General features: G+C 35.7%; 1 protein-coding gene across 3 annotated transcripts in view; it reads left to right on the top strand.

Moving 5' to 3' along the window:
• LOC119083016 (protein eva-1 homolog C-like) overlaps positions 1-21517 on the top strand; it is a 316459-nt gene that overhangs the window by 269525 nt on the left and 25417 nt on the right. For all 3 annotated transcript variants that reach the window (XM_037192653.1, XM_037192654.1, XM_037192655.1), the window contains exon 10: positions 12133-12380. In XM_037192653.1, the coding sequence (XP_037048548.1) occupies positions 12133-12380 (248 nt within the window). The remainder of the gene's footprint in view (positions 1-12132; positions 12381-21517) is intronic.

The raw sequence follows: 21517 nt of genomic DNA, 5'->3' as shown, positions 1-21517 counted from the left end.
ACAGAACTATCGGGATATTGGTATAAACAAGTCAAACATACTCCTCATGTAACGCTCTGTCACGGGATTATTTTCGCGCCTGACATACCTCATGATCCGATCCTAATGACAGAATGACATATTCACGATACATCATCTAAAAGACTAGGCTCTGGGCTGTGAGTCTGCTGTTCGCAATTTTAAGCACTTACAGCTTGACAGTTGCACTGCATGTACTATATACAAAACCCAGTAAGAATAACTGTCGTAAAATTGATAAAATTGATAGCACGGATAGCACACAGCCAGCAGTAATGAACGGCGGTTTCAACGACATGCACCTCACCAATTCATGCACAAATAACATGCAATCTCTACAAAATTTGTAAAAATGGTTTTCGAAAAGAGTTTATTTGGTGTATCCCTTGTGTACAGTTTTCTTTACAAAAATTTCTTTTGTTACAGTTGCAGCTCCCTATCCCAAAAGTTCTGTAAAACAAATTTTTGAAAATCGAAAATCGATAAAAAATGATATTTTCATTCCTGCTACAACGTCAAAATATCCCATCAAAGAGCATATTGACCGAATCGACGAAGAGAATTGTGAAGAAAAGCCAATTGGTTTTGTAACCGAATGGATAAGTACGTACATATTTCTGGAAAGTAAGTGTGCTTAAATTGAAGAAAGAAAGAAAAGAAAAAATGGACAGAAAATAAAACACAAAAATATTATGGACGGGAGACGCTTTTTTATGGTATTCGGGGACTGCCATATTATATTAAGTGGAAAATATACTGTAGCAATGATCTATTGAAGAAAATGTTTCAATGGTTATGTTTGCCACGGATGCTGGCAAGAGTTCATATCGCTTTGATAATGACTAGTGAGACTTTGTTTATTTGCATCCATCGTAAATGCTTGAATATTTCAATTTTACATTCACCTTTCAGTTTTTTATGGATGTAAATTAGACAAGTGATACGCAAAATAGGGAGCACTCCTTTATGTGATACCAGTCCTCGTGTCTTCGCTTACAAAATTACTATTTTCGCTGAAACAAACACTCATTTTACTCCTGCACACCACAAATTACTGAGGTCAATTCATTACAATGGAAAACGCAGCATAATTGATCCCATCAACGCAAAATTGCTCGTGTGCTTTCGGCCTAATGTCAGCGCTCTATTTTTTGTGTGAACCAGTTTTACAGTAATGACATTTCATGGATGTTTTACCCAAAGTATATAAACATACTGAAGGTAAGGCAAGTTAAATACTCTTTGTTAGGTTGCATCTTTAAGCCCAATTCAGAGTTGTCCGTTTAGTTGAACGGATGCACATTTGTTGTAAACGGATGAATTTTTCTTCTAAACGGATGACTTTTTTTTAGACTGTAAGCTCCTTTATGCTTGATTTACTCTTACGCCGTTTACGCTCCGTTTGCACTCCGTTTACTCTTTAAACAATAAACGAGCCGTCAGAACAGTCGGAGCGTTTGCTGCGACTGAGCCCCGTACAAACCCGTACATCCATTGCGCACGTAACCCTAGTTCGTCCGTCACCCTACCCTTACCGTAAGCCTACTGCGGCCATAAACGTCGGTAAAGTAAAATTCTTATGAAAGTTACTTTGTAATTATCATTTTCATCGATTTATATTGTTTTTACAAAAATCCAAAATGGGGGCCGACGGCCATTTTGTTAGGAGGTGGAATAGTACGGCTGCTTTACATTCGTTAGTACCTTTCAAACAAAAAAAAATTCATGAAATTCGGTCAAATTTTATTAGAGATATTAACAAAACATAGCTTACGCCGACCCGTACGAAACACCTAATCGTATCAAAAGCCTTTACTTTGAAATTCTTCATTTCTTTTACTTCATTCTCTACTGAAAAGCTATTCGCCCTTTAAAATCACTTACATTATCCCCTCTTTGCCTTGTTATCATATACAAATAAATTGCCGGAGGCAATATAGACAGCCCCGTACGAAGTCAACTTTCATAAATTCCTATTTAAACAGCTATATACCGCTATATTTACCTATATTTTCCTATAAATAAACATTTCACAGATGAATATGCTATTATATAGCTCTATATGCCTGTATGGTGTATATAGCTCAATATAGCTGTATATATAGATGTCCATATATGGAATGCCTGAAACACCCCACACACATAACAAATTATTTCCATGTTAACAGAAACACTCTAAGTACAATTTTTCCCAAGATATATCACTTTTATTAAAATCCAATATGGCCACCGGCAGCCATTTTGTTAGGAGACCGGAAATTTTACCGACGCTTTACATTCGTTAATACCTTTCAAACAAAAAAAAAAATCATGAAATTCGGTCAAAATTTACTCGAGATATTGACAAAATACTCCACGTTCACTGTACGGCCGAGTAGCCAGATAAGAGCTCACTCCAAGAGACCTAGCTCACGCTCCGGAGAACATAATTTCAAAAACCTTTTTTCCCCTGATTGGTACGTTCAATAAAGCTAAAACAGACGAAATATGTTGAAATGTAGCCGACCTACAAGCAAAAACTGCTTGCCGCCCTGTGCCTGTTTCACATCAAGGGGTCTAACTCACGAGTCGGTCATCCGATTTCCATAAACTTTTTTTTTGTCGATCGGTATTGTAAAAACCTTTTATTTGACGTATCAGTTTGTAACGTTTGAATGCCCGGAGACATCTTCGAAAAACCTTAAAGCACTTATTGGGCCACAGCTCGGGAAGGGTCGATCCAAAATCACTCATCTTCGAACTTAGCCTGTCTTTTGACATTACCAAACGGGAAAAAAAGAATTTTCGAAATCGGATGCGTTTTACTCAAGTTATCGTGCAGACGGACAGACGGACATTTTTTTTTTCACTGATTTGGCATCTCTAGACAACCACAATAGGTTTCCCCTTACTCAGGGAGTCCAATTCGACGTGTTACGGACGTATGCGTAAACGCATAAGACCCCAGTACTTCGTACGGGTCTAAAAACCACCTCCTTCACTGTACGGCCGAGTAGCCACATATAAGCTCACTCCAAGAGAACACGTTACGGTAAACCGAATTTCATAAACTTTTTTTTCCCGGCCTACAAGCAAAAACGGCTTGCCGCCCTGTACCTAGTTCACACCAAGTCTAGGAAAGTTTCTAGCACATTCAAAATAATTGCGGCTTGTCAACTTTCGTGGAATATCTCCAAATAAATTTCTAAAAATCTACCATTCAGTTTTGGATTTTTAGAAATTTATTTGGAGGCATTCCTCGACTATTTAAGTAAAGTCCAGGGTGCCGAAAGTTGGCAAGCCGCAATTAATTTCAATGTGCTAGCTGAAAACTAAGCAAAGCGGTTTTAAACTCCTTTTAGGTCCTAGCACTCGGATCATAAGTAATATTTTGGGTAACCTTCAGAAAAACTTTATTAAATACACTTCAAAGTAGGCATCCGCAAAGTATATAAACACTGAAGGTAATGCAAATCCACAGTTACACACGGATCCAAACTTTCAGATGAATGTTAGCTCCGTCCAAAGTATGTAAACACTGAAGGTATCGCAGATCCGCAAAAACACGCGGATCCCTACTTTCGGGTGAATATAATTTTCATAACGTTGGACACAAGTAAAATCGAGAAAAATTCACTTTGTTAGGTTGCATCTCACGCAGCTCAATACTCACCATAGAAAATTTTATACTGAGCAACGCAGTTCTGACAACATTATTACGTCAAACATCAGAGATGCAACATAATAAATCTTATATTCACCGGAAAGTCGGGATCCGTATTTCTTGCTATTCCCTGAGGGTCAGCGATACCTTCAGTGTTTATATACTTTGAGCTCCGTCATGTTGCACACGTATTGAATTCGTTTGCGTCAAGTTGTATCTCATGGTGAATTGGAAGGATTTAGGTTTGTCATGTTGCACAATGTTGCTCTGATCCGCTGAGGGACTGTATTACCTTCAGTGTTTATAAACTTTGGAGATGCGCGCGTAACTGCACATTTGCATTATCTTCAGTGTTTGATTACTTTGAGTACAGTGTCATCGATTTGATAGCTGACAGTTGCATTGTAAAGATGTGACTCCATCTGTTGGCTGTTATGTGATACACAAACTGATACCAATGGTGAGTGACATCACGGCTGACTTTTCGTGACAGTATTAGGCTTAGAACATAAAAAACCGTGTACTTTTTTGGGATTCGAATTAAGTCACGGCGAATGAACTATTTCAGGTTAGCAAAAGCAACTTAGGATCGTTGTTAAATTCATAAGAAAGCTTCGACCTCATTAGACAAAGAAAATTTATTTGGGACGCTCGCATAGCAACCTCGGTAATGCTGCAATGCATTAAAACGTATTTTCTATTCTTTTTCGTGTTTTCAGTGATACAGATTGTAGGAAATGATATATTCTATGTCAGCGCATAACCCTCGCAAAATATCAGCGTTGAAACGAAAACATGAAAATATCTCCTCTAGACATGCTATTTTAGACTGACATGCTATATGAAGTCTGTAAAGTAATTCGAAAAAGTTTGAAAATATAAAGTTGATTGAAAATATTTTCGAAAAGGAATACACAGAACATCCGACATTCCCACAATATTTGGTTTTCGGTGCCAAAATACATGTCGAATATCAAGACGACAGCTATAACATGAAAAAGGGAAATCCTTTTAAATTGTCTGAAGTTATATTCGAATGTGTTATGCGGGAAAATTGAATAGATTAATGTTGGGGCAGAAAGTGATGGTGTTAAATCGGTTCAAGATTAAGGGTCACTTTTCGATTGAATAGAGTAGTTATTCCACAACGTAGTAATTTAAGCTCCGTATGCAACTACAATATACACGCTTAAGAAGAAATTGTTTTCTCACTTACACTGAAGACAACAATAAGATGTAATGTACAGGTAACTCTCTCTCTCTCTACCTTTACATATTAATTGAAGAACGTTAATTGACTTCTTAATTAAATTAATTTAGTCGAGTCAGAATAGTCAAGATATTTATTGGATGGATTACAATGAACACGAAGGTAGAAAATTATCGTAGCGAATTTAATTTAATTGGTAATGTTGTTACTGGCCATTTGTCTGTCGAGATAAATTTGGCTCTTGTATTTCTATTTCAATAATGCAGTAAACATGGAACATGGAACTAGTTGAATATGAATGAATTTTCGCACACACAAAATTATTGAAGAAACACAGACAGAGTGACGAATAATGTAAGCTGATGCTCGATCTGATGCGTACAAAAAGATGGATTGGAAACGTATGTACTAGGCTCTGAAAGAATAGGTTCTGACGCCTTCCGTTGATACCAAAGATATGGGTAGCCCAAGTGCATATCGAAACCAACTTGATTCGTTTACTACCAGATCACATAAATATTTTTTCTGGTTTACCTTTAATTTTGAGCATCAGGACGGCTCTAACTAGGGTAGATCTACACTGACAAAAAATAGTTGAAAATCTTACCTGTAGCAGGTAACTTTGTCTTCAGGTAATATGCATCATCTGCCACAGCCGTATTTTTTGTATTAGGCACTACAGCTGTGGCAGCTGTTCTAGATTACCTGGAGACAAAACTTGCTACAGGTAATCTTTTCAACTCTTTTTTGTCAGTGTAGTGTACCTCTCAGTCAAGCCTGAAAAAAATCTGAGACGTTTCATCGAATTTTTGATTTAACTTATTAAGGAAAGCGTACTAATCCTCAGACAACAACGGATACTCGGCAACTCATTGTTCTTTCATTCATCAACTTGTTCTTCTGAATGATAGAAAAATAGGTGACGACTTATCGACTCTACTTTGTTCATTCATAAAATCTTACCGTCACGCTGGACTTACGCTACATCACAATATTTTCACTGCATCATCAAATTATTATTCTGCTGAACTGTCACTTTCGCATTGGCAAACTTGAAATTTTTCAATTTTGTCAACATATCTTTCCAGTGACTTTCCGATACAGTAAGAAAGTTTTCCGATGCGAAAGTGACAGTTCATCTGATTTTATGTAGAGTTTCCATAAGAGAAAATTTGTCATTGGATGTTGTTGTGGTGAATATTTTCGCATACTTAGTTGTGTTCGCAGTTCCAACAACATTATTACGCCAACTGTCAGTGATGCAACACAAAAAATCCTAGATTCACCCGGACCTCGGGTTCCGTAAAGTTTGTAAACCGCTGTACGTTTGCGATACCTTCAGTGTTTATATAAGTACTTTGGAACGCACTACGTTTCTCTAGCACTCAAGTTTCCAATAAGCAACAAGCATTAACACAGAACGGAGTCTACTATAATCGTAGTAAACTCTGCGTATCCTTTGTATCTAGACATGTTTCCCTTGTTCGAGTTAAAACAACCACATAAAAAGGACCAAATTTGACATTTCACAATTGAGTGTTCCTGCTTGGAGCCACAGAGCTATTGTCGATCTCATGCGTAACTCGTGCACATTCAAAATAAAATGTGAATTTCATGAAAATTAAATTAATAAAAAAGTGCAACAGAAATGTGCAATAGGTGTAGGTATTAACAGACATTGCTCAGTGAAGAATTCAATGCATCATAAAAGATAATATAATATTAATAATATACTGAGCTACATCGTCTTTTCTTCAAGAAAAGTAACAGAAAACATAAAAAATCGACAGCTCATTGAGTGAAATTCATCACTCAAAAAAGAACACGGATAAAAGATAATGATCGCATTTGATAGCAATTGCGTATCTCGTAATATATCTGTTTATCCTTAATTTGAATATATACTGGGATACTGACAGGTGAAGAAACATGTTGTGATTCAGAACAAGTAAACTTTTACGAATAAAAATGGGTTGGGATTTGCAGTGAAAGTTGTTTACTTTGTGGTTGAAAACTATAATTCCCTTGACTGAAAGTCAAGGGTCTTATGCCAGAAAATACCCTAAAATGTTAGTAACCATACAGTGTATGAAAAATTATCAAAACTTTAAATGTTTGAAATATTTTTTTTTGTCACGACGATAACTTGAGTAATTCTTAACCGATTTTGATGATTTTTTTTTTAATCGACGAGGAATGAAATTCCTGAAGTTAAGTTCGAAGATGAGCCATGTCGGGATAAGGTTCTGGAAACTATTCCAGAAAAACATGATTTTATTGATAATTTTAATTGTTGATAATTGTAATTGATAATACAGTGCTGATAATTGATATTTTGATAATTTAATGTGTTGTGGTGATATTATTATATAAAATGTAACTGATTTAACTGATAATTGGTAATAATAATATTGTTCCCTTGGCTGAAAGTCAAGGGTCTTACGCCAGAAAATACCATAAAATGTTTGTAACCTAACAATGTATGAAATGTGAAGGAAAACGTAATTGTTTGTAACCTATTTTTTTTGTAATCACGATAACTTGATTAATTCATAACCGATTTTTATGATTTTTTTTTAATCGACGAGGAATGGGATTCCTGAGGTTAATTTCAAAGATGGGCCATGTCGGGATAAGGTTCTGGAAACTATTCCAGAAAAACAGGATTTTACTCTGTTGATAATTGATAATACATGTTAATTGAAAATTAACATTGATAATTTAATGTGTTGTGACATTTTATGAAATGTTATGAGAAACGTAATTGTTTGTAATCTATTTGTCACGACTTGAGATGGCTTGAGTCATTCTTAACCGATTTTAATAAAATTTGTTTTAATCGACGAGGAATGGAATTCAAAGATGGGCCATGTCGGGCCTAAGGATCTGAAAGCTATTCCAGAAAAATTCATTTTACCCTGCTTATAATTGATAATTGATAATTATTGGTAATTGATAATTCCCTTCACTGAAATGTTTGTAACCACACAAAGATAGTTGGAAGATAGGTCATGTGGGCCTAAGTATCTGGAAACTATTCCAGAAAAACAGGATTTTACTCTGTTGACAATTGATAATTTAATGTCTTATTCCCTTGACTGGCAGAAAATAGTGAAAAATTTTGGTTCCTAAAATTATACATCTGACATTTGGAAGGTTAAGTTCGACGATAAGTTATGTGTGAACAACGCTTCGGAAGTTACCCCAAAAAATAGAAATGTAATGTAATAAATGAACAATATCATTGATATTCGATTATTGGTATTTGATAATTGATAGTTGATTTTTATATTTGATAACTAACAAGCAGCATATATCTATACAGTGAGTATATAGTATTACAAAAGTCAAGCAATTCTAACATTAGGCAACTTCGACGAGTGTGAAGCTTACGGCCCGAGCGAAGCGAGGGTCGTAATTCACACGAGTTGCGGTATCATATTGCAATATTAGACAGCTCGGCCTTGCGAGAAGTTTGCGATTAGACCAAACCTAATATTAGACAACTGACGAGTGTGAAGTTTGCGGCCCGAGCGAAGCGAGGGTCGTAATTCACACGAGTTTCGGTATCGTATTGCAATATTAGACAGCTCGGACAAGCGAGAAGTTTGCGATTAGACCAAACCTAATATTAGACAACTCTGACGAGTGTGAAGTTTGCGGCCCGAGCGAAGCGAGGGTCGTAATTCACACGAGTTGCGGTATCGTATTGCAATATTAGACAGCTCGGACGAGCGAGCAGTTTGCGGCAAAGTATCAAGCAGAGTAATAGAAAAAAATAAAGCAGTTAATTTTGGCGGTGTCAAATGTCATTTTGATTTGGTAAGATTTTTACACTAGTAAAATTGCGATGAGAGCCAACGTATATTTGAAAAATATGCACGAACGTTCTTTCAATGAAAATGTGATCACTGAAAAAGGCTTTAAAACACAATAGAATTTCATTGTGTCTTTATCGGATGCGCTTCTTTGTCACGTTGTAGACGATTAATCTGATATGAGATGAAAAAATCAGTTAAAATAAATTAAGATATTTATAATAGTGTAATATAATTGGTTAATTATTTTGGAAAAATTATCAGTCAAGGGACCCGACCCGCCCAACAGGTGGGACCTAGTTAACATGGAGGATGGTTTTTATGCAATTTTTATTAGCAAGACGTTTGATGAACTCTTCTATTTATGATGATTAGTCTCATCTGGGTGCATCGTATGCATGCACTTATATGGGTATGATAATTACACTGATCGACTCTGAATAAAATTTTCTTTTTAGCCCCGTACGAAGTACGAAGGGGCTTATATGATTACGATGCCGTGTGTAATTGATGGAATTCGAAGCAGACGGTAAGGGCAAAGTGTTTGCCTATGTTCATAGATAACGAATCCGCAGTAAAAATTTTGTCCGTCCGTCCGTCCGTCTGTCCGTCTGTCCGTCCGTCTGTCACGTCGATATCTTGAGTAAATCAAATCCGATTTCAATAATTTTTTTTCCCCTGAAAGATAGTCAAAATAGTGAGGCTAAGTTCGAAGATGGGCGATGTTGGGTCGACCCTTCCGGAGCTGTTGCCCAATAAGTGCCTAACTGTTTTTCGACGATATCTTCAGACATTTAAGCACTACACTTGTAAGTGATACGTCAAATTAAAGGTATTTACAATACCGATCGACAAAAAAAAAGTTTATGAAAATTGGATGACCGACTCGAGAGTTAGACCCCTTGGTGTGAACTAGGTACAGGGCGGCAAGCCGTTTTTGCTTGTAGGTTGGCCAAATTTGAACGTATTTAGATGGATTTTGCGTTATAGATAGGTATTGACCGTACCAATCAGGGAAAAAAAAGTTTATGAAATTCGATTCACCGGAGCGTGAGCTAGGTCTCTTGGAGTGAGCTTATATGTGGCTACTCGGCCGTACAGTGAAGGTGGTGTTTTTTGTTAATATCTCGAGTAAACTTTGACCGAATTTCAATTTTGTTTGAAAGGTACTAACGAATGTAAAGCAGCCGTACTACTTTCCACCTACTAACAAAATGGCCGTCGGCCGCCATTTTGGATTTTTGTAAAATCAATATAAATCGGTGAAAATGATACTTACTTAATTTTAGGTCAATTCGAAATTTGTGTTACATTTGAAAGGAACGTCGTACGGGGCTTCGTAATTGCGCTATGCGCAATTTTTAAGACGTACACATTTCATAAGAATTTTACTTTACCGACGTTTACGGGCGCAGTAGGCTTACGGTAAGAGTAGGGCGACGGACGAACTAGGGTCACGTACGCAATAGATGTACGGGTTTGTACGGGGCTCAGTCGCAGCAAACGCTCCGACTGTTCTGACGGCTCGTTTCAACATTACTTTGTCAGAAAAATATTTCCGTTTCTGTTGGTGCACTGTCCGTCCATTGTATACGGACCGTGGCATTGTTGAAAGCAGCATATCTCACGGCTACATTTTTCTCTTTCACTAATCCATTTTGCCTATCTTCAGGGAATTTTTTAAGTTAAATGGAAAAACATCTGCGAAGTATTTTGATACCTGCAATGGGTAGTAGATTTGATTGTTGTTACACTGCATGAGCAACGGGAATGCCGATAATTTATTGGCTATTTTCTTATGCAACAAACATCAATTGTCTGCGACATTCATGGAGAAATATCGCTTTTCTTGTGCCAGAGAATCCATTGATAGAAAATGACCTGAATCTGAATACAATTTTTATCATTATTGTTGCCTACATAACCAGCGTGGTAGAGTGGTTCGAATTTTTGTTTTGAAAATTATTTTCCACTTTTTGCGCGATCAGTCTCACTCAAAATCAAACACTTGCGTTGGAAATAGAATTCTGAGGTTCTCAGAAAGGAAGGGGACAGGGGCGCCGACTTCTAAGGACAAGCGAGGCTCGGGCACCACTACTCGAATGATGAGCACCACTACATCTTTCCAGTTTTACTTGAAAGAGCACCACTACTACCAGATTCGCTTGTTGTATGAGCACCACTACTCCCAAACACAAGTCGGCGTCCCTTCTTCTTTTTCAGCCTGTTTCTATCCACTGCTGGATGTAGGCCTCTCCAACTTCTTTCCATTTCGTACGATCCATTGCCATTTGCTGCCAGTTTGTACCTGCAATATTCTTAATTCCGTTTGTCCATCTCTCTGGTGGTCTACCTATAGCTCGTCTTTTATATGGTCGCCAGTTCATGATCTTTTTGGTCCAACGTTCGTCTGTCCTTCTTGCAATATGTCCCGCCCAGCTCCATTTCAGAGATGCTATTCTTTCCATGACATCAACGACCCTGGTTTGTTGTCGAATCCATTGATTCGTCATTCTGTCTCTGAGTGTTGTTCCAAGCATACTCCGTTCCATGGCTCTTCGTGTCACTCTCAATTTATCTTCGGATGCTTTCTTTAAAGTTAACGTTTCCGCTCCATAAGTGAGCACTGGAAGGACACAAGTGTCGAAAACTTTGCGTTTCAGACTATTATTCATTTTGCTTTTGAAAATTAGTCTGAGTTTTCCGAACGCTGCCCATGCAAGACCAATCGTACGTCTTATTTCTGCAGTTTGGTTGTCTAGACCTAATTTCAGTTTATGTCCTAGATATACATCCCTGGAAGGGGATAAAGCTCAAAACACATTTTAGGTAGTTTTATACAAGATAACAACAGACTTCTGTAGCTTTTATCTATTTAGACATAGATGTCGTCACCAACCTTTAATTATTACTGGCCATGATTACATCCATTTAGACATAGATGTCGCTTGTAATTGAGAATTATATCTGGTCGTTTCTGGTAAGGATTCTTTCTTTCGAATTAATGTTTTCAAAACTTTGTGACGGTCGATGGGACCCATTAGCTTACACTTATGGTTACCCTAATCATTTCTAGATTAGGCAAAAACCTTTGAATACTTTCGACGCCGGCAGTTGAACGCGGGACATTTTGGATATGATTGCATTGCTCTACCGATTGAGCTACCTTGGACTACCAACGCTTAGCGAAACAATAATAAAAAGATCTTTGATCGAAACACGCATCGTGTGTTTTGAGCTTAAACGAATTCAAAGTAAATCGACCGAAAGTGGTAACGCGCCATTAATTAGCGTAGGGTTAATATAACGAATAGCGATCCCAAAATAACTACAAGAAAAAAGTGCGTTTCGAACCACCCTAGCGAATAAACTAAAATAATTTTCCTGTGACATACACAAAAAGAATTTATCGAATTTTTTTCTCGTTGAATAATATTTTCCAGAAAATCAAGAAAAGTTCTACCTTTATCTCATCATATCGGTAACAGCGGGTGTCCTACTATGTCTTATATTGGTGATTGGACGTCTATGGATACAAAAAAGGCGATTGAAAAAAGATCCGAGCAACATTCAATCATCGAACACCGGCGATACGACATTGCCAAATGGGTTTTCCGATGATATATCTGAAATTGATGCCGATATCGATTTAACCACACCATTACCATTGCCCAGTGTGTCTCGGAGTGATGTAAGTATTTGGTTCTAGTAAAAACAACGTTTTCCATTTTTTTTGATCTGTTCGTGTGTGTATTTTGTGTTTAGTTTTTATTTTAGCTGGTTACTGGTTACATTTTCTTGTAACGATTTTCTTATAACATTTTTTTGTCTATTATAAAAGTCTAGTCCAGTGCGCAATGTGGAGAAATCAACCCACGTGCGTGCATGTTTTATAAAAGAAAACTATTCATCCGCAGTCGAATAAATAACATTTTTAAAGCCGATGATAAATTGTAAAAAAAGGATTGGATTTGGTTTAGGGCCAGCCAACTTGTAACTTATGCCCGCCCACCCCTCAGCAGTGGACTTTTTTTTTGAAAAAGAACCTAGAAAGGTGTTCGGCCGTAGAAGCTCAAACCAATTTCAAAAACATAGCTAACGCCGACCCGTATGAAACACCTATTCGTATCAAAAGCCTATACTGTGAAACTCTTCATTTCTTTTTGTTCATTCTCTACTGAAAAGGCAATATAGACAGCCCCGTACGAAGTCAACTTTCATAAATTCCTATTTAAACAGCTATATACCGCTATATTTACCTATATTTTCCTATAAATAAACATTTCACAGATGAATATGCTATTATATAGCTCTATATGCCTGTATATAGCTCAATATAGGTGAATCTAGATATATATAGATGTCCATATATGGAATGCCTGAAACACCCCACACACATAACAAATTATTTCCATGTTAACAGAAACTCTCTAAGTACCATTTTTCCCAAGATATATCACTTTTATTAAAATCCAATATGGCCACCGGCAGCCCTTTTGTTAGGAGACCGGCAATTTTACCGACGCTCTACATTCGTTAATACCTTTCAAACAAAAACAAAAATTCATGAAATTCGGTCGAAATTTACTCGAGATATTGACAAAATACTCCACGTTCACTGTACGGCCGAGTAGCCAGATAAGAGCTCACTCCAAGAGACCTAGCTCACGCTCCGGAGAACATAATTTCAAAAACTTTTTTTTCCCCTGATTGGTACGGTCAATACCTATCTAATAAAGCTAAAACAGACGAAATATGTTTAAATGTGGCCGACCTACAAGAAAAAACTGCTTGCCGCCCTGTGCCTGGTTCACACCAAGGGGTCTAACTCACGAGTCGGTCATCCGATTTCCATAAACTTTTTTTTGTCGATCGGCATTGTAAATACCTTTTATTTGACGTATCACTTACAAGTGTAACGTTTGAATGTCCGGAGATATCTTCGAAAAACCGTAAAGCACTTATTGGGCCACAGCTCGGGAGGGGTCGATTCAAAATCACTCATCTTCGAACTTAGCCTGTCTTTTGGCATTACCAAACGAAAAAAAAAAGGATTTTCAAAATCGGATGCGTTTTACTCTAGTTATCGTGCAGACAGACGGACATTTTTTTTCACTGATTTGGCATCTCTAGACAACCACAATAGATTTTCCCTTACTCAGGGAGTCCAATTCGACGTGTTACAAACGTATGCGTAAACCTATAAGACCCCAGTACTTCGTACGGGTCTAAAGATAAACTAATGCCGACCCGTACGAAACACCTATCCGTTACAAACCCGGAACTCTTCATCGCTCTCACTTCATTCTCTGCTCTGCTAAAAAAAAGCAATGAGCCCTTTAATATAAAATTATCGATACATGAGACGATATCCTATTTTATCATACTCGCGCCATGTTGGGACGTCACGTTTATTTATCTAGAATGATACATCGGCTGTTTAGATTGATAAATGGAAATTATTGATAAGTGCAACTGTTACTGTCTCGTTTTCGCTCTTATGACAATATGAGATTATCATACTCGCGCCATGTTGTGACGTCATCTACTAGCTACAAGAATTCGTGTAGCACTTACTATAATTAATGAAGCATCTACTAGACGGATAAATACTGACAGTAATTTCTTATTTACCCTCTCAAATACAATCAAAGAAAAGACAATAAGTACCGACTTATCAACACGTACACAATAAAATACGATATCGATACATAAGATGAACTGAGCATAAGAAAAGCTTCAGATATAGCTCATCCAGCTTATCTTTCTTGTGTTCATCAATCGTCAAGTTTATCAAACTCAATTTTAGCAAAATTTGGTTTAAACATATTGAATAATGATTTACCTTCTATAAAAGCGAGCCTACCTTCTGAATTTTCTTCATTAGGCGAAAATTCAAGAAAAATTAAAAAAAGGGATTTGATCGGTGTTTAAAAACGTTTTGACAATCTGTTGGCTTCGAGTGAACCAGTGGACCGTGCGAGATTACTTGCGTCATGAACAAAAGAATCGTCAAGGTGGCTGCAAGTTATCCCATCCAGTAACCTTGGTCTCTCGGCAAGCCTCGATTGTCCGTCTCATGCATCGATGATCTTACGTATCACTTACAAAAGTTAAATGTAGCGATTAAATGTCCCAAGACATCTTTGGAAAACCCTGAACCACTTATCGGGTTCCAGCTCCGGAGGGGTCGAGGGGGAAACCACTGGCCAAAAGAGTGGCAAATCAATTTCTCATTCCTTTCAATTCCTTCAATTATCGGATTAATTCCGTTTTGGCGGATTTCCACTTTAATTCCTATTAATTTTTAATACAGTCCCTAAACTTTAAAAATATTTGATTTCTGTATATTTAGCTAATCCTTCTGTCACATCTTTTGACAGCTTTTTACGTTTTAGTACGTTTTCTCTCCCAGCAGCAAAAACCCTATCCCAGTACAAAAAGTATATCGAATGCCGCAAATGCATTTAAAAACGAACATTCGTTGAAATACTTTTTTATCACACCAAATCTTTATCATTTTATACAAATATGTTCATCTTTATAATAACACAACATCGGTGATTTGCATGCAATTTAAACAAAACCAAATCAATTGTTCATGTGTTACATTTACATTATGGAAGAGGAATGTCTTATTCTTTATCCAAATTTGTGCACAGCTAATTGTGTTTTTCTTTCTTTGTTTAACAAGTGTAACTTTCTGCAATAAGTCACTAAATAAACATTTCGATAAACTACAAAATAATTCAATAATATTGTATTGTGGCTTGCCTACGTCTACGATATGCAAATTTATTAAATTTTTGTGGACGAAAGAGCGACGCAATCTCAATAAACTAAACAGACATCTGAAACAAATTATGATCGGATCTACTACCCTCTCGTTTTCATACGTTTTGTTCATTATTTCATTATTGTTGCTTGACATTAGAGATTTTTTTTTTTCATTGTGCAAAAGTCAACCGACAAGAGGACAGCGAATTATAAAACTTGTTCTTCAATTTGTAAATTTTAATTTAATTTTTGTGCTTTATTGTGACTTTGATATCAATTTCTATCAGTATTTTCGAAATTAGTTCAGCTAAATGCAAAGGAGTTGCGTGTTCAAATGTTGGATTTGTTGTATTAAATCAGTAAAAATGTTTTCTGTTTTGATCGTCTACAATCATTGTTTGGAATATTCTGTTTCGAATAGTTAACAATATTATTAACCAAGATGGCTCAGTATGTTTCTCAATTCGTCGGTCCGAAAATCAATAAATTGAAACAACTTTAAACCTTTTGTGACCTTAACGCCATAATATCAGCTGTGGCTCGAAATATAAATACAAAAATCAAATTAGAATTTCTTACGTGTAGTCGAATTGACTTCAGACATAATTTTGTCATTTTGCTTGCACGTAAGGTGCGAGTTTTTTTAAAAGGAATTTTAACGTGATCTTATGTGTTTAAAGATTGAATTAATAGCTGATGATGTGTTATGTGACAATAAAGTCACGAAGCGTCGGAAAATGTTTCAATTTTGGATATTTTTGATCGACAAATCGAGAGACATGAAACCTCTAAAATGTGCAATAACTATTCGGTATAAGTATTACCGCTGTGCATTTTATATGTGATTATGATGGCCAATAATATTGATGATGTCTCTAATATCTGCAAGTTCGAACAAAACGCCTTTACGTTGCAGTTTGTAAATGGATGAATTCCCTAAGATGAAGCAACACGCCTTTACGTTTCTCTTCGTAAATGGAATTGTACAAACGCCTTTATGTTACATTTCGTATAAGGATGAATTCCCAAGGATTGTACAAAAATACTTTACAGTAAGGGCTTTACGTTACATTTCGTAAAAGGATAAATTACTAATTGATAAGATTAACAATAAACAGATTATCATTAAGAAAAAAAATTAACAAAATGTTTGTAAAATCCTAGCGATTTTTTGATTTTGATTTTTTGGTGAGATTTGTGACATCACAAAAATTCGCATCACAAAGATCCGCACTGACTTAAAACACCTCTTTGTCTTATTTTGTCATAAATTGTTCACTCCTTTTATTTGATTGCAAAGAAATTTTCAGAACAAACAAAAGATGCTTCATCAGAGTTATGCTGTCTGCTGAAAGATGCTTTAAAGAGGAGGTATTTCTTGTCTACCTCTTGAATAAAATTTAAACTCATGTGAATACGGCCGCAAAGCTCACAGTAGTTGAAATTTTCTAGATTAAAAGACTTTTTTAGCAAATAAATCTACTGAATTGACCCGATTTGCTCATCAATAAGTTATGCAACTAGTGTGTTTACGGCCCTCGCTTCGCTCTGGCCGCAAAGTTCACACTCGTTGATTTTTTTTTTAGCATAGACAGCAAGAAATCACGCATAGAAGTCTTTTCAGAACAAATCATAGATTATTGATCCATCATTTTCCATTAACGTTAACTTCGTTAGTAATTTCAGTTCTGTCGAAATTACTCCGTATGATAAGGAGATAGAGCCATCACAAATTTCATTCTTAGTCGAATAATTTTTTTTGTTGAGGATTATTCAAGCTATCGTGCTATCAAGCGACCGACGAGACGAAAATTCTTTTGGGAATATCTCTAAGACCTGCTCTAAGGCGACTCGTCCGTTATTGGCCATCTTCAAACTTAACCTCAGGAATTTAATTCCTCTCGATTAAAAAAAAGTTTTGGAAATCTGTTGAGAAATACTCAAGTTATCAAACGTTGACCCAAAAATTCTTTTGGGAATATCTCAGAGATCTCCGGTCTATTATAGCCCATCTTTGAACTTAACGTGAGGAATTGAATTCCCCGTCGATTAAAAAGAAGTTTTTGGAAATCCGTTTAGGATTATTCAAGTTATCGTGGAATCAAGCGACGAGCCAAAAATTCTATTAAGAATATCTTTAAGATCACCGGTCCGTTATAGCCCATCTTCAAACTTGACCTGAGGAATTGAATTCCTCTTCGATAAAAAAAAGTTTTTGGAAATCCACTAAGAATTACTCGAGTTATCTTGTTATCAAGAGACAAGTCTGTTATAGCCTATCTTCGAACTTAACCTAAAGAATTTAATTCCTCGTCAAATAAAAAAAATAATTTGGAACTCAGTTCAAGATTGCTCAAGTTATCGTGTTATCAAGCAATGAGACAAAATTTTTTTTGGGAATATCTTTAAGATCATCGGTACATCATAGCCCATCTTCGAACTTAACCTCAGGAATTTAATTCCCCGTCGAATAAAAAAAAAATTGGAAATCCATTGAGAATTACTCGAGTTATCGTGTTATCAAAGAATGAACAAAGTGTGACAAACATTTTCTGTATTTAAGATTTTTGGTCATACATTCATGTATTTTCAATCATAGTGAACATTTTGTGACAAAGTGTTTATCATCCGTAAGACCCATGACTTTCAGTCAAGGGAATAAATGCCAATATATATTTCGTCTTTAGTTCAAACATTTAAAAAAAAGTCAAAAATGTAAAAACAACTGATTTTGTCATGCAAAATAATAAATAAAAATTGACAAAATTGCCGACCACGAAAATATGTCGTCGATTTATATGCATTTTTTATGCATAGGTAAAAAAGACAGAAACACGCAATGCAATATTTTGTCTCACATCAAAGTTCGACTTCCTTGTAAGACAAATATTACGTTGCATGTTCCTGTCTTCTTTACCTATGCATAAAAAATGCATATAAATCGACGACATATTTTTGTGGTCGGCAAATTTGTCAATTTTTATTTATATTTTTGCATGACAAAATCAGTTGTTTTTACATTTTTGAATTTTTTTAAATGTTAAAATTATATCGATATGATCCATTTTGAAAGTGTTGCATTGAATGCAAATAGAATTGAAAACAGACGATTCATGGATTACTTCGCGGGAAAAAACAATTTTGGGATCTCGTAAACAAAATTAAAATTGACAAATTTGCCGAGCACGAAAATATGTCGTCGATTTATATGCATTTTTTACAAGGAAGTCGAACTTTGATGTGAGACAAAATATTGCATTGCGTGTTTCTGTCTTTTTTACCTATGCATAAAAAATGCATATAAATCGACGACATATTTTCGTGGTCGGCAATTTTGTCAATTTTTATCTATATTTTTGCATGACAAAATCAGTTGTTTTTACATTTTTGACTTTTTTTTTTAAATGTTTGAACTAAAGACGAAATATATATTGGCATTTATTCCCTTGACTGAAAGTCATGGGTCTTACGGATGATAAACACTCTAAAATGTTTGTCACAAAATGTTCACTATGATGGAAAATACATGAATGTATGACCAAAAATCTTAAATACAGAAAATGTTTGTCACACTTGATAACACGATAACTCGAGTAATTCTCAATGGATTTCCAATTTTTTTTTATTCGACGGGGAATTAAATTCCTGAGGTTAAGTTCGAAGATGGGCTATGATGTACCGATGATCTTAAAGACATTCCCAAAAGAATTTTTGTCTCATTGCTTGATAACACGATAACTTGAGCAATCTTCAACTGAGTTCCAAATTATTTTTTTTATTTGACGAGGAATTAAATTCTTTAGGTTAAGTTCGAAGATAGGCTATAACAGACTGGGGAGCTCGGAGATATTCTCAAAAGAATTTTTGTCTTGTCTCTTGATAACAAGATAACTCGAGTAATTCTTAGTGGATTTCCAAAAACTTTTTTTTATCGAAGAGGAATTCAATTCCTCAGGTCAAGTTTGAAGATGGGCTATAACGGACCGGTGATCTTAAAGATATTCTTAATAGAATTTTTGGCTCGTCGCTTGATTCCACGATAACTTGAATAATCCTAAACGGATTTCCATAAACTTCTTTTTAATCGACGGGGAATTCAATTCCTCACGTTAAGTTCAAAGATGGGCTATAATAGACCGGAGATCTCTGAGATATTCCCAAAAGAATTTTTGGGTCAGCGTTTGATAACTTGAGTATTTCTCAACAGATTTCCAAAACATTTTTTTAATCGAGAGGAATTAAATTCCTGAGGTTAAGTTTGAAGATGGCCAATAACGGACGAGTCGCCTTAGAGCAGGTCTTAGAGATATTCCCAAAAGAATTTTCGTCTCGTCGGTCGCTTGATAGCACGATAGCTTGAATAATCCTCAACAAAAAAAATTATTCGACTAAGAATGAAATTTGTGATGGCTCTATCTCCTTATCATACGGAGTAATTTCGACAGAACTGAAATTACTAACGAAGTTAACGTTAATGGAAAATGATGGATCAATAATCTATGATTTGTTCTGAAAAGACTTCTATGCGTGATTTCTTGCTGTCTATGCTAAAAAAAAATCAACGAGTGTGAACTTTGCGGCCAGAGCGAAGCGAGGGCCGTAAACACACTAGTTGCATACCTTATTGATGAGCAAATCGGGTCAATTCAGTAGATTTATTTGCTAAAAAAGTCTTTTAATCTAGAAAATTTCAACTACTGTGAGCTTTGCGGCCGTATTCACATGAGTTTAAATTTTATTCAAGAGGTAGACAAGAAATACCTCCTCTTTAAAGCATCTTTCAGCAGACAGCATAACTCTGATGAAGCATCTTTTGTTTGTTCTGAAAATTTCTTTGCAATCAAATAAAAGGAGTGAACAATTTATGACAAAATAAGACAAAGAGGTGTTTTAAGTCAGTGCGGATCTTTGTGATGCGAATTTTTGTGATGTCACCAAATCTCACCAAAAAATCAAAATCAAAAAATCGCTATGATTTTACAAACATTTTGTTAATTTTTTTTCTTAATGATAATCTGTTTATTGTTAATCTTATCAATTAGTAATTTATCCTTTTACGAAATGTAACGTAAAGCCCTTACTGTAAAGTATTTTTGTACAATCTTTGGGAATTCATCCTTATACGAAATGTAACATAAAGGCGTTTGTACAATTCCATTTACGAAGAGAAACGTAAAGGCGTGTTGTTTCATCTTAGGGAATTCATCCATTTACAAACTGCAACGTAAAGGCGTTTTGTTCGAACTTGCAGATATTAGAGACATCATCAATATTATTGGCCATCATAATCACATATAAAATGCACAGCGGTAATACTTATACCGAATAGTTATTGCACATTTTAGAGGTTTCATGTCTCTCGATTTGTCGATCAAAAATATCCAAAATTGAAACATTTTCCGACGCTTCGTGACTTTATTGTCACATAACACATCATCAGCTATTAATTCAATCTTTAAACACATAAGATCACGTTAAAATTCCTTTTAAAAAAACTCGCACTTTACGTGCAAGCAAAATGACAAAATTATGTCTGAAGTCAATTCGACTACACGTAAGAAATTCTAATTTGATTTTTGTATTTATATTTCGAGCCACAGCTGATATTATGGCGTTAAGGTCACAAAAGGTTTAAAGTTGTTTCAATTTATTGATTTTCGGACCGACGAATTGAGAAACATATTGAGCCATCTTGGTTAATAATATTGTTAACTATTCGAAACAGAATATTCCAAACAATGATTGTAGACGATCAAAACAGAAAACATTTTTACTGATTTAATACAACAAATCCAACATTTGAACACGCAACTCCTTTGCATTTAGCTGAACTAATTTCGAAAATACTGATAGAAATTGATATCAAAGTCACAATAAAGCACAAAAATTAAATTAAAATTTACAAATTGAAGAACAAGTTTTATAATTCGCTGTCCTCTTGTCGGTTGACTTTTGCACAATGAAAAAAAAAATCTCTAATGTCAAGCAACAATAATGAAATAATGAACAAAACGTATGAAAACGAGAGGGTAGTAGATCCGATCATAATTT

Source organism: Bradysia coprophila, unplaced genomic scaffold (genome assembly GCF_014529535.1).
Source record: "Bradysia coprophila strain Holo2 unplaced genomic scaffold, BU_Bcop_v1 contig_538, whole genome shotgun sequence".
NCBI lineage: Eukaryota > Metazoa > Arthropoda > Insecta > Diptera > Sciaridae > Bradysia > Bradysia coprophila.
The sequence above is the reverse complement of the archived record's forward strand: the minus strand, read 5'-3'. Positions and strand labels throughout refer to the sequence as shown.